The 13,633-nt window shown below is 47.0% G+C and overlaps 2 protein-coding genes across 3 annotated transcripts; one reads left to right on the forward strand and one right to left on the reverse strand.

Moving 5' to 3' along the window:
• The first annotated feature begins 5,107 nt into the window (after positions 1-5,107).
• Positions 5,108-8,998, forward strand: LOC123181655 (polyadenylate-binding protein 1). Of its 2 annotated transcripts, none has more exons than XM_044593974.1 (6): positions 5,108-5,310; positions 5,446-5,530; positions 7,144-7,214; positions 7,707-7,898; positions 7,981-8,072; positions 8,580-8,998. In XM_044593974.1, exons 1-6 carry the CDS (start codon positions 5,182-5,184, stop codon positions 8,626-8,628), a joined length of 618 nt encoding a protein of 205 aa, XP_044449909.1. In that variant the 5' UTR covers positions 5,108-5,181; the 3' UTR covers positions 8,629-8,998. The 2 variants fall into 2 exon arrangements, with proteins under 2 accessions (XP_044449909.1, XP_044449910.1); XM_044593975.1 differs by having other exon boundaries at positions 5,449-5,530.
• Positions 8,999-9,734: 736 nt separating this feature from the next.
• LOC123181654 (trihelix transcription factor ASIL1) lies at positions 9,735-11,290 on the reverse strand. Its single transcript, XM_044593973.1, has one exon. The coding sequence runs from the start codon at positions 11,138-11,140 to the stop codon at positions 10,181-10,183; it is 960 nt and encodes a 319-aa protein (XP_044449908.1). The 5' UTR covers positions 11,141-11,290; the 3' UTR covers positions 9,735-10,180.
• Positions 11,291-13,633: the final 2,343 nt, after the last annotated feature.

Here is a 13,633-nt window from a genome sequence, read left to right on the forward strand (position 1 = left end):
ATCTATTAAACCAAAAATACAAAAATACCTTGCTGCATTTTATTCTTATTTATTTTATTTAGCGTTCGATCTATCAATCTACTACAATTTCCTCACGTCTGTTTGCCCATCTTGGGGCGCCGCTACCCGAAAGGGATTGACAACCCCTTTTACTCGTCGGGTTGCGAGGATTTGTTATCTGTGTGCAGGGGCTGTTTACCTTGTGTTGCTTGGTTCTCCTACTGGTTCGATAACCTTGGTTTCTTCACTGAGGGAAATACCTACCGTCGATGTGCTGCATCATCCCTTCCTCTTTGGGGAAATACCGACGTAGTCCTAGCCGACATCACCCCCCCACCGGTCCCATTTTCTTCCAATCTTCCCCTTCTCCCCCTTTCTTTACATCCGCACCCTCCTCCTTCGACGTCGCTGTTGTACCTCTCCAGCCGGTACACAGGCATTGCCGGACCTCTGCAACGAGCACCGATGCGCCCACTCGCCTTTTACAACGGCGTCGTCCACCCAGGACATGTCCGTAGGCAGTTACAATACTCCGTCCCCCTGTCGAGTCGTCCATGGCGGTCACCACGCCTGGTAGGTGTTCGGTCAAATGCTATTGAGGTTATTTTTTAACACCATGTCGTTTTCTTAGAGTACAAAGGACGGAGGGGTACTCGACCATGGAGGATGAGTAGTTGTGCAATGCATCGTTGGACGTATCCGTGGGTTTCATAGGCGGGAGCAGAGGGGAGACCTTCTAGCAGCAAGTGTATGAATCGTTTCACGCGCAAAAGCACATTGCGCCCTACAACATTCACATCATACATGATCGCAATGTGAGGTCGTTATCGTATCAATGGTACGCCATCCAGACCTCTATCACCAAGTTTTGTGGCACGGTTGATATGCTGGAGCCAAGGTGGCCATTGTGCACGACAGAGGAGGAGATCGTAAGTTTTGCTTCTTCTCGCTCAATTTGTTGATTTATTCATTCATTCAGTGTTGCTCTACACATTGTGTAGCCCGCACGCACTGCCGTGATGTACCACATGATGGAGGGACGGACATTTATGCACATGCACTGTTGGATGAAGCTGAAGGGGCAATATGTGTGGGATGACAGGATCCGTTAATCTCGTTGAGTATGAACTAATGTTGTACTAGACTTATTTGCATGCTATGTATGGATGATTTGTACTATTTTTTATCCGAACTCTGATGAAAATCTGTCGTGTTTGCATGAATTTCGTCCGGTTAGTTGAAACCTGACTTGAAATGTATGCGGGCAACATTGGATGGTCGTCTCCCGCATCCGTGTCTGCAGACTAGTCCCCATGCCCGCGGACGGATGCCGAAGCAAATTTGCAGGCCAAAATATTATTAAGGGCATTATGATTCCATTTTCACAGTACCACTTGGCACCAAGGCAACCAGGAAGCCATCTGTGGCCCCATGCACCCACACCAAGTGGCCAGGGGTGGCCATGTGGGACTCACATGGGTCTTCCCAAGTGGGTCTAGGTGCCCCTGGCTCACTTGCAGGTTGAAAATATTTAATATAACTTCCTGTAATTGTTTGGTCTCTGGAAAAATTCTTTTCGCCACTTGTCCTTATTTTTCTCATGTTTTGCAGCTTTCTAGCAATTCTCATCCTCCGGTAAATCATGGAAACCGAGAGGAAAAACTATTAGAGTTGAGTTATAATGTGACCGATAATGAGGAGTCATTTATAATAAGAAAATGGACATACCATGGACCCAAGAATTTAATGATATCGTTAGATGCTATCTTAATTACCCAAGGCAGTCGACACTTGATCAGTCAATCTTCTGCTTAGGTCCTTCTTCTACTGACAAGCTTGCTAGTTGGTCCTTATAGTCATCTTGACTAAGTCTCTTGTGTATAAGCAAGGATTATGGTGCCTTGGCGCACCCATCCTGCAAATGTAAAGCAAATGTTTTAAATAGTCCTTTAGGATTTATATATTCCACAAATGAACCTAAGTCGGGACATACTTAGTATCAAGGATACATAAAAAGTGCTATAGAATATGCTCATCAACCGCATTCAACGATTCAACTACAAATATAAACACAAGTCATCCAAAAGCCACTGCATTCCAACATAGTTCATCAAGAGCCGCCAGTATCACATAGTTCATCAAAATTCACCAAATCTTCCACTCTCATTGTCACCACAACCACTAGCACCACCACAAAGAAAATTTCCATGTTGTCTCTCCATTTCAGCCATCGTGTCGGCATCCATGAGCATGATTTTGGTGCTCCTCAACCTTCCTCTCGGTCCTCGACCTTCATTGCAAGTATTTTCTCCTGGATGCAAGACTACAATCCTCTGCTTGTTCTTCCTCTCTTCCTTCGCCGCCTTCGCTCTCCACCGTGATACTTTTCTACTTTTTTGAACACTTCTGTGTTTTTTCCTCCATCTTGCACAATTTGAATAAGAACTAACCAGACTAGCGTTGTTTAAAAAAAATGTATTGGTGTTATCTTTTTATAAAGGAAAATAAATATTGTAAGAAAACAACTTTTGGGATTTTGGAGGAAAAGGAGACACAGAGCCATAAGGGGATGCCCACAAGGCCCACACACCCAAGCTTAGGGGCATATGCAAGGGGTGTGTGGGGCCCATAGGCATCCCTCGGCTGACCTCTTTCGCCTATATATCATATCTCGCCCTAAAAACCCGATAAAGATTTTCCCTAATTTTCTACAGGGTGAAGATAACCGCTAATTTATCTTCTTCGTGGAGGGCTATCTGGAGGCCGATCTGACCACCGGAGAGGGCGGATCTTCATCATCAACATCACCAACTCCTTATTCATCATCACCATCATGTTTCTCCCGTCCATGCATGTGTGAGTAATCTCATGTAGGCACATGAGGTGGATGGAAATTGGATGATAACATCATCTAATAGTTACCATATCTGTTAGGGTTTGATGCTTAGTGTCATTTAGGTTTTGAGATTGGTATTGTTATGACTTTGCTATGTGTAATGCTTCTCGCTAGGGCCCGAGTGATATGATTTTTAGATTTGAACTGTATTTGTTTCATGAATATTTATGTGCTTGGGTCATACTTGCAAGTTTTATGCACATTTCATAGTTTTGCATTGGAAACCCCGAAGTGACAATAATCGAGATATCAATGGGAATGGCTATAATTTGAGGATTACATGTATTCATTAAGTGTTAATGCTTTGCTCTAATGTTTTGTAAAATGAAAACTTAATTTTCCTTAATTTCCATTAGGACCCCATAGAAAAGGGAGGGTAAGACAAAAGATTATGCAAGTTCTCATTGCGAACACATACAACTATATACAAAATACGTGCCTACATGAGTTAAATAATAGAGTTAGCAAATTATACTCTACGTTTGTGTTAATTGATTCAATCCATGCAACGTCCGTCTACCAATCCCCATGCCTATGTTTTCCCTAATTGATACTCTAAAGATAGTTTGCACTTGGCAATTCTTGGGTATTGCAGCTTTTTGTTACTACTGCAATCAAACAACAATCACTTCATTGCATTCTCTACTAATAAATTCTCTCAAGCAAGTATTTATTTCCAGGTGTGGATTTTTTTACTCCCCTTTTGCCGAGTATGAATTTGGGTTGAGATACTTCCGCACGAAGAATGTTGCGATCCCCTACACTTGTGGTTATCATCGAGGGGAAATGGTTTTACCACATTCTTGTGCCGCACACATGCGGTTTTGGGTCATATTTGCATGTATGTACGTGCCACTTAGGAAGGGGGAGGGGCATGTCTGAGGAGATGGTTCCCTTAGAAATGGCACCCCTGATTTCATTAAAAGGATACTAACTAAGACGGAAGAGTCCAATAATTGCATGCCAAGATGATCAAGACGTAGGCCGACGGTCGCCAACCAAGACCCCCATATAAGAGCATGTCCTTAGGTGGGAGGGGGCCTTCGACTGCTTCAAGAACCCTTGGAGTGTAGTTAGCACATTAGTAGATTCAATCTGGGTACTCCATCTAGATCGCCTATCTCCATCCCTGATGACTTAATCTTCAACTCACCGGATACGCCATTGTACACCCCCATTGCTGATATTTATGAGGTGCGCTTGGTTTGGTTCCATAAAATGGCATGGCAATGTTTAGGCAAGCGAAAAAATGGGTTACGATTGGTTGACTACCAACTCACCTCGGTAGCCTTAGAAAACTTACCAATTTCCTAGAAGTTTTAAAGTTTCCAAGAGTTGGCATGCCAAACCAAGCATGATCATGGCATTCATGGAGATGGTCTATAATATTGCGCCCTCTTGATTATGTCCTTCATCACTTTATGGTCCATGTTAGTGATTGACAAAGACATACCAAAAAAATTGTCAGTTTCTCCGTCTGAAATGTTCCAAAATACGCCAAGGATTTCCCTCCTCCTTGCATATGGCTTGAATGTTGTGGTCCCACCAATCATCAAGACGCGACAAGTCTAGCGCTCAAGTGCGTAATAATGGGCTTGCATGAGAAAAGTCGTGGATTTGAAGCGTCGTTATAATTTGACGACTGAGAATGCATCCAGCTGTCATCTTAGAGCTCCACCCTGCTAACTGACATTTGTCGAGTAAGTAGAAAAGAAGAGGGAGTAACCCATAGGGGTGACGCCGTGAAGCCAGCTTGTGTAACTAATGCGCCTTTGCATAGCCAATGGTGATGACCATCACCTCATGAAGGAGGTATATGTTGGAGTTGTCACAAGAAAGCAGCTATGGTGACAATGGTCAAAGTCTTGCTAGACTTCTTGTTGTCTACCCCATGACAACTATCTCTTGTGTTGTGAAACTTGTGATGTTAGCATTTCAAAAAAAATGGAGTTAGCTGTAAAAAGAATATAGTTTCCTTATATTTTCTCTAGGGATTTCTCTTGAACAGCCCCTCTATGTTTTTTTTTTCAGTGCTTCCTCTAGGGTTTTATTTTGGAACGAGAACCCACTTCCATTTTCTAGGGTGGGTCGAACCGACCGTCCGATCTGGCACCTGTAGACGCAGAACCGTGGGATCTTCCACTCGCTCTCCCGTCTGAAGTGTACAAGTACTCTCCAACCAACCAAGCCACGCCAAAAGAGGCAACAGGAGCTAGTCATCACCAAGACAAAAGTAACTGAAGAGGGAGAGCACCAAGCGAACCAGCACTTGCGGCGGCGGCGAGATGGCCTCGGGCAATCGCGCACTCCCGATCGAGAACGGCGAGGTCCTCCCTGCCGCCGGAGGCAATGGCGAGGGCGGGAACGGCGGCAGCGGCGACGGATTCAACCGCAACCGCTCCTCCGTGGACCAGGTTCGCGTTTTGCGTGCGTGTGTTACAGCTTGCAGCGTAGCCTCTTTGCCTCGCGTTTCGAGGGTTTGAGACACGCCTGCGGTGTTTGTGGCGTCGGGTGCTAACGAGGATAGGGTACGGTGTGGTGATGTGCAGCAGATCGATGACATGCGGAGGAGGCTGCGGGAGTTGGAGGAGACCGAGCGCGAGATGCTAGCCGTCGCCGCCGCCGCTTCGCATGGTAGTCTGTCTAGTCGCCACCACCCTCTCCGTTTCTGCTCGTGTAATTAGCGCTTTGTTTCGTCTTTGGTGGTTGCCCGGAGTGAAATTGGTTGGATGCACGTGAGATCCCGAGCGCCTTGTTACTTGGGCGTCATTCATGTGATTAGATTTGTGCTACTCTCGATGTGGAATCGCTGACACTAGGTGATCGGTTTGATTTTCACTTTCCAGTCGACAGGCTCCTAGTTTCTTCGTTTCTGACGACTTCTGTGCAATGAAAAAAATAGCGCGCTACAGAAAATAGCGTGGCCCCTGAAAATATGCTATTAGCGTGCTATAGCGTGCTATTAGCGAGGCATTGTACATTGATTTATTTAGCGAGACAATTCTCTATATGCTATAGCGTGCTATTAGCGGCGCTATAGCGCGCTATTTTTTCCAGTGCTTCTGTGTGGTTGGTTGTCGGAATAGTTGCTGCCTTTGAGTACTTGTAGGTGCTGGGTGAGTGCATCTTTTGAGCATTGTGTGTTTGTTCATTTCATTGCTCTGTTGATTTGTGTTGTACCAGCAATATGCATTTGAACTGCTTTGGTAAGGATTATTACAGCGTTTAAGGTGATAGCCAGGCAGCGGGGGTGATGTCGGCGCCTAATCATGGGCTAGGCAGCCCCCTAGACGCGTAAAGCAGGACCGTAGCGCCTCGTGGGCGGGCTACGTACATGGCTGTCTTTTGGAGTAGGGGTGTAATAATGGTGCATTACTTAGACTCACCTGGTTACGTGGTGGATTAGTGTTGCTAAGCATTATTTACTACAATTGTTGTAAAGTGTAAATCATCTTCTTCTCGCAACTCGTCACATTTACTATCCGGAGACGGTTAGAATGTTATTTTCGAGCGTCAACAATTGCACTTTTGTAGAGCATCATCAAGTCATTGAGCTCATCCTGCATTCCACATTTCCCGAAATGTTACCGATGTGTCCAGATGGAATTCAGTTCTGAACGGAGTAATTTTTTAGACAAATGGCACTAAATAATGCCCCAAATCAACCATGAACGATGTAAATTAGGAAAGGGGTCTGCTTACGTACCTGATTCGAGATAATAATGCACACATATGGTGCATTTGAAAATATCATAACCAAAGCTGTAAGAATAGGTTACCATGATGATGGTTTGAAGTTGATGAAAATGTTCTATGGAAAGCATGGTTTATATACACCGATAATGCCACTGAAGTTTATGGTTGTAACCTTTTTTTCTTCTTCTACTGGTACATGCTTACTGCTGCTTCTGATATTTTTCTGACAGCAAAGAGAAATGTGAGATGACCTGGTTTAAAATGCACACATATGGTGCATTTAAAGATGATATTATGTACACGATTAAGTGTTTGCTTCAAGCCTCACCCTTTACATACTTACTTAGTAAGTTGGTTATAAATAGAAACATAGATGCTGATTAAAGATCCTAAGCAACGGCATCTTCTTTCTTTTGCGTTTGATTCTTTCTAATCATGAGTGCCATACCATGCCGTTGTTTCATTATTTTTAATGGACTCTCTGCCTTCAGTTAGCCATTAAACTCTACAATCTGTTTACACTTTTTTCCTTCCTTGGTCTATTTTTTCAGAAGATCCAGCTGCAGCGGCAACCGCACTCGAAAAGGCAGAGGTGGATGCTTGCTCCATCTATGTTGGAAATGTGAGGTTTTCTTCTAGTTTTGTTTCTTATCCTAAAGTGTACTTCTAGCATGTCCATGAAGAACTTTCCAATATGCAGTAGCACACAGAGCCAGAAAGTTTTGCATTGCCATTTGTTAAGCCAAGAATCTGGATTTCGGCGAGCACTTTTAATAAATTATGACTGCTACTGAGATGATACTTTCTTTCTTGATTTTACCATCCCATTTCTTCCTGGGGTTTATGGCATCCTCATCTGCTGTTTTAGTACTCCCTCCGTTCACAAATATAAGATGTTCTAACTTCTTTCTGAATTGGATATATATAGACACATTTTAGTGTGTTTGTTCACTCATTTCAGTCCGTATATAGTCCATATTGAAATATCCAAAATGGCTTATATTTGCGAACGGAGGGAGTACTTCTCTTGAAAAAATAAATTAAAAATAGCATTGAATAGTTCTTAGCTACTCCAGTGCAGCTGTTTAAGTATACTATTACCACCTTGCCTCAGGTTGACTATGGGTGTTTGCCAGAGGAAGTTCAGGAGCATTTTCAGGATTGTGGAACTGTCAACAGGGTTACAATTCTGACAGACTTTTATGGCAACCCCAAAGGATATGCGTACGTGGAGTTTCATGAAGCTGAGGCAGTCCAAAATGCTCTCCAGCTGAATGATACAGAACTGCATGGCCGTCCATTGAAGGTTCAAAACGAACCTTTTTACAATTTGCACTCACTGTTGTTTTGAACTTTCTAACATTTACTTGCGTGCTCTCTTTTTATAGGTGTGTCCAAAAAGAACTAATGTTCCAGGAATGAGCTACCATAGGGGAAGGCGCCCGTTTCAACCTTACTATCCCCCCTATCCAGCATTTGGGTAAGGTGTCTCTTCATGAAGATGTATTGCACTTAGATGTGGAAACATTAAGAAATATGATATTGTAAATTTGGTTGGACTTAAGTCAGCATGTTCCCAATTATGGCTTAGGTAGGACTAATGGAATTTTTCTAGGTGAATCATTTTTTAGTGACTGTTTCTAGATATTGATCTTTTCAGCTGAATTTTGGGTTATCCTGATTTCATTGGAAATTTTGCCTAAGCCTAATCAAAACCAACCCAGTACTTCTGTTTGAATAGAGCAGAATTTCAATCGTAAACTGTATATAATATAAAGTAAATGAAAGGATTCGAAGAATATGACATGCGGAGGCCATTCTTCTAATGCATTCGACTAGTTGTGCACCAAACATTCAGGCGAACTTTTATTCCCTGGGATCTCCTCTTTTCCTGAGGTTACCACAAATCCAAAATGGGGCCCAAGATGAGAGAAATTCGAACAGAATTCCCAGGATGACCTTTCTGATGTTCTGTTTTTCTCTGCAGGAGGTCACCCAGGTTCAGGAGGTCACCCAGGTTCTATCCCTATTACTGATTCTGCCGGGTTGCAGTGACTTCAGTTTTTTGCTAGCGAATTTCCATGATACATACAGAAGATACAGGCAAAGACCCTGAAAAGCTGCGACTTCTAAAAGTTACATAGTCTCCTTGTTGTCATACCTCCCATCAGACCATGATGACTTTTACCTTAGGAATGAACCTATGTTCCGAATTATCCCGTGATCAGCCGGCCTGGTGGGTTTTATACCGTTGACTTTAGCTTTGAAGTTTTATCGAATTTTGAGTCAGAATTGTTGGCAAAGTCGTGTACTCTGCTTGCTCTAATGAGTTCAAAGCAGTTGGACCTGAATTATCTGCAACCATTGGCGATATACATTATGCCTGTTAGTTCATGTTTGTTGTCTTGTTAGCTGGTGATGTTCCATCCGATGGACTGGTTGCCTTTAATTTTCCGCTTTTGTCATGCGAGAAAACATGGCACCTGTCCGAGATTTCAAATTTGATCTGTCGAGTCCTTGTGGCCGCTGCAGGTGTAGGGTGTGTAGTTGCAAGTTTACATGCAGCACAAGGATTCGTTTCTTCCATGAGTCTGATCTTCTGGCTACTTTTGTTTGTTCTGAACCCTCCTGAATTCACACCCTCCTCAAGTCCGGTGCATAGGACGGTCGTTGATTTGACTAATCAAATTGTATGTCATGAAAAGCATATCATTAGAATCATACACAAGATGAAGCTTCTAAACATATGTTTTTCATCACAAATATATATCTGGTTAGTCAATCAAATTACCGACCTAGAAGCACCCGCACCCCGCCGGAGGGAATGGAGAAGTTCAAGGTTGAGAAGAACAAATATCGTATCCAGCGACATTAGTTACAGCCGCAGCTTGCAACTTTCATGCCTTCATTGATGTTCAGCCGTCCCTCGTCTTCAGTAGTGTAATGGCAGTGTTCTGTGGCGCCTTTTGATTCGTAGGAATTCCATAGGAATTCGTACTACAAACAGTTCAATTCCTGCAGGAACTGTGAAACTCAACAGTGCCCTGTTGATAGTTCAATTGGTGCAGCAACTGTAAAACTCACAGTACCAGTTGATAGTTCAATTCCTGCAGCAACTGTGAAATTCAGAGTACCCAGTTGATAGTTAAGCAAGGGCCATCCATAACAAACTCTCTATGAGTGATAGAATGTTGATTACAACTATCATAACAATCACACCTTGGCTCACTGTGAGACAATCTTAACAATAGCAAAGCAGCAGCAAGACAAAGAAGCAAGCAGTGACCAGATGATGATATTCCCAGCGAAGCTAAGCTGCACTCTTTTCTTTTCCCCACCATAAACAGCAACTCAAAAGACAACACACTGATTACAAATGAACACTTTCTAAATCCTCCCACAGCCATATCCTACACCTACATGCTTTGCCCTTCACTTCTTAAATCAACCATCCAAACACAAGAAGAGTAGAAACATCACAAGTCATCAGTTGACTGACAGGAGCAGCAGCAGTTAACTAACAAAGCCAGCAAGCATCCATCAACACGGAGTTGAGCTGACGCTGCGCCGGAGCTCTGCCTCTAGTCCTCAATCCTCCTCCATGGCAGCAGCGGAGGAGACCAGCTTGGCCTTCTTGTGGTGCGGCTGCTGCTTGCCGAGGAACGCCTCGACGAAGAGCTGCTGTGCGTCGAGCAGCGCCTGGGTGCGCTTCATCTCCGACTCCATCCGCTCCTTCTCCATCTGGAGCGACAGCTCCAGCCTGCGCTCCTCCATCCTCAGGAACCCCTCGCCGACGGCCCTCAGTGCCGACGCCACCTCCGCCATGGCCTCTGCCTCCGGGTCGTCCTCGCCCCTGTCCCGGTCCGGCCTCGCCTCCCGCGGGACCCCCGGCTTGGTGCGCGAAGCCTTGGGGATGGTGAAGCGCAGCCCGCTGCCGCCCCCGCCGTTGGAGATGAGGCCGTGGAGGCTCCTGCTCCGTCCGGCGTCCTCGGACGAGGGGGACGACACCGGGGAAGGGGACGCCGGGGTGGCGTTTCCCCTGGGCTTGATCTTGATGATGGGGTTGGGGCTGGCGTCGGGCACCCCGCCGCCGGCGAGGTCGTGGAGGAGCGGGAAGAAGGGCCACTTGGGCCCCTTGGAGCGCCCCATGGAGCGCGTGCGCTCGGCGCGGTACCGCTTGCGGAGCTTCTCGATCTTGTGGCGGCACTGCACGCCGGACTTGTAGGTGGCGGTGGGGAACCTCCCGCAGCGGGCGGTGACGGCGCCGGCGACCTCGTCCCAGTCCGCGGCCCGCAGGTTGCCCTTCTTGAGCGCCTCCCACTTGTCGCGGTACGCCTCGATGAGCGCGAGGGTCTCCTCGTGCGTCCAGCACGGCGGGGGCAGCCTCCTCCCGGAGCCGCCGCCCGCCCCTGCCCCGCCCCCTCCGCCGCCGGACGAGGCCGCGGCCGCGGCCGCGGCGGCCGCCGCCGCGATGCCGGGCGCGGCCAGCGGGGGCAGCTCCGGGGAGGAGGGGACGTCGTCCTGCTTGAGCGACGAGGAGGAGGACATGGTCGTCGGCGGCTAGGGTTTGGTGGTGGTGGTGGAGATGGGGAACGGAGGAGGAGGAGGTGGGGAACCGGTCATATAAGGAGGCGCGGTGCGGTGGAGGTGGGCCGCGGGCGCCCGCCCGCTGGCGGGCGTGGGTGGGGTGGGCCGCGCGGTGAAAGGAACGACCGGCTGTGGAGGGGCAGCGGCCGCGGCAGCCGCGTGGGGCGTGGCGGTGCGGTGCGGGATGCGGTGGTGGTTTTTGCTTGGAGCGGGGTTTGTCGCGTCGCGGGCGGGGCGGCGGGTGGGCGGGCGGTAAGGGGTGGGTAATGGCACGGCACGGGCGGGGGCAGAGGCACCGCACCGCACGGCGCCGCGTCGTGCGGCCCGTGCCGTGGTGGGCACTCGAGGCCGCGGTGCGGGGGGCCGGGGCCAGGCCAGCCACCCACCGCTCTCCCCCCTCCCGCCCGCGCGCGGCGTGGCCGCGTGGCCGTGCGCCGTGTAACCTCCTCCGTCTCCTTTCCATCGGCGGAGGCTCCGCCCGTCTCCTTTCCTGTCCTCTTTTTTTAATCGGGCACTCGAATTCCAGCAGCGCCGTTCCGATCCCATCGTCTGCTCCTCCTCAATTATTGGCTCCGGACCTCGCTGGTTCACCAGCGCCGGTGCCGATCGATTTGGGTTGCCGGCTCTCTGCTAATCTAGTTTTTTTTCTATTTTTTAAATGATAAGTGACACACGTGTGATACAAAGCGTTCCGGTCCTGATTTTTTAAAAACTAAATAAAGTTGTCATCCAAAAAGAAAAAAAGAAATCCAATAAAAACTGAACTTGTCATCTGAAAAGAAATTGTCATGCTTACAACTGAAATTGTCATCCTCGTGTCACTAAACTTGGCATAAAAAATGTTCGGTGTTACGGTATGTTCATGCCATAAATGTGGCACTTATCAAGGTCTTTTTTTAATGATGAAATGAATCTCGTTTTCCTTCGCTGGTGCACAAATCAAACAACTCGCATATGAATATTTGTTTTGAATTCAACTCTGTAAAACTTTTGAACGAACGAGCCCTTAAGAGCATGACAACCTCTGCTTCCCTCTACGAAGGACCTATATTTTTATTTTTATGTATTTACTTTTCGTGCAAGAGTCAATAGTGTTCCTCTCTATTCCTTTTTGTTTTTCTCTTTTGCAATCATCATGTGGTGGGGAAAGATCTAAGCATATATATCCAGTTGGATATGAGTGATCATGAGTTATTATTGTTGACGTTACCCTTGAGGTAAATGAGTTGGGAGGCGAAATTATAAGCCCTATCGTTCTACGTGTCTGGCTGAAACTTTTGCTCCATATATATGTCATGAGTGTCAGCAATCATAGAAGACTAAATGATAGTTTAGTATGTGGACTTGCTAAACAAGAGCTCCTACATGAGACTCTTCCTGAGAATATAATGAATTGCAATTGCCTTGTTGACCGAGAACATAGTTTGTTAGTTTTCAAGAAAGTTTATGCCTTATACTTCGTTGTTGTGATGAATTGTTACTTGCTCATGAGAAGTTTTATGATAATAATATATTGCTGCTATGATATTGATCATGATGCTACTATGTCTGTATTTTGTTTTTATCGACACCTCTCTCTCTAAACATGTGGTCATGATTATCGACATCGGCTTTCGCTTGAGGACAAGCGAGGTCTAAGCTTGGGGGAGTTGATACTGTCACACCTGATACAAAGGTATCGGTGGACAAGTAGTAGGAGAGAGCAAGTGGGTCGTAAGCCTAGGTTGTGTTGGGCCGCATGTGGCCTAGGAACTAGCGTGTTGTACTTAACCCTATCGGGCTAAACAAAGAGACAGGAAATGAGATATCTCTGAAATCATTCTCACCTACTTCGTCTACCTCTCTCCCTTGCTCCTCTCCTCATCTCGATTCTCCCTCCTGTGCGGTCGATCCCCTTTCCTAGGGTTAGGGTCGTCACAATTGGTATCTAGAGCCACAAATTTTCTCCTCTGCTGCCAATCCACGCCGTCGCACCCATATCCTCTGGGAAAATTGGTAACATCCACTGCATCAGGTGCGTATTTGCTTCGGTGAATTCGCACAAAATCCCGCGGAGGGTTCGATTTGCTCGGAGCGGGAGCAACGGCGCCGTCCAAGGCTTCTGCGCAGACGCGGCACCTCATGGATGCCATGGAGAACCAGACGTCCAACCTCCCTCATGGAGAAGCTGCTCGAGCGTTTCGACGAGGAGAAGGCGGAGGCGGGGAAGCGCGCCGAGGTGCAGCCCGCCTTCAACAGCCAAGTCTCCCACGAATTACAGAGCCTCTTGAAGCAGATCGGCCTCACCGAGGCCGATGTGGACGACGTCCGCAAGGTTACCTCATACTCGGCCTCGACATCTCCTTCCCCAAGTTCAGCGGTCCACAACCCGTCTGCGGCAACGCTCCACACGTCGGCGATTAAGGAAGGGCCCCAGTAGCACGTGCCCCCTCCACCTCCACAAGCCCCGCATAC

Source organism: Triticum aestivum, chromosome 1D (genome assembly GCF_018294505.1).
Source record: "Triticum aestivum cultivar Chinese Spring chromosome 1D, IWGSC CS RefSeq v2.1, whole genome shotgun sequence".
Lineage (NCBI taxonomy): Eukaryota > Viridiplantae > Streptophyta > Magnoliopsida > Poales > Poaceae > Triticum > Triticum aestivum.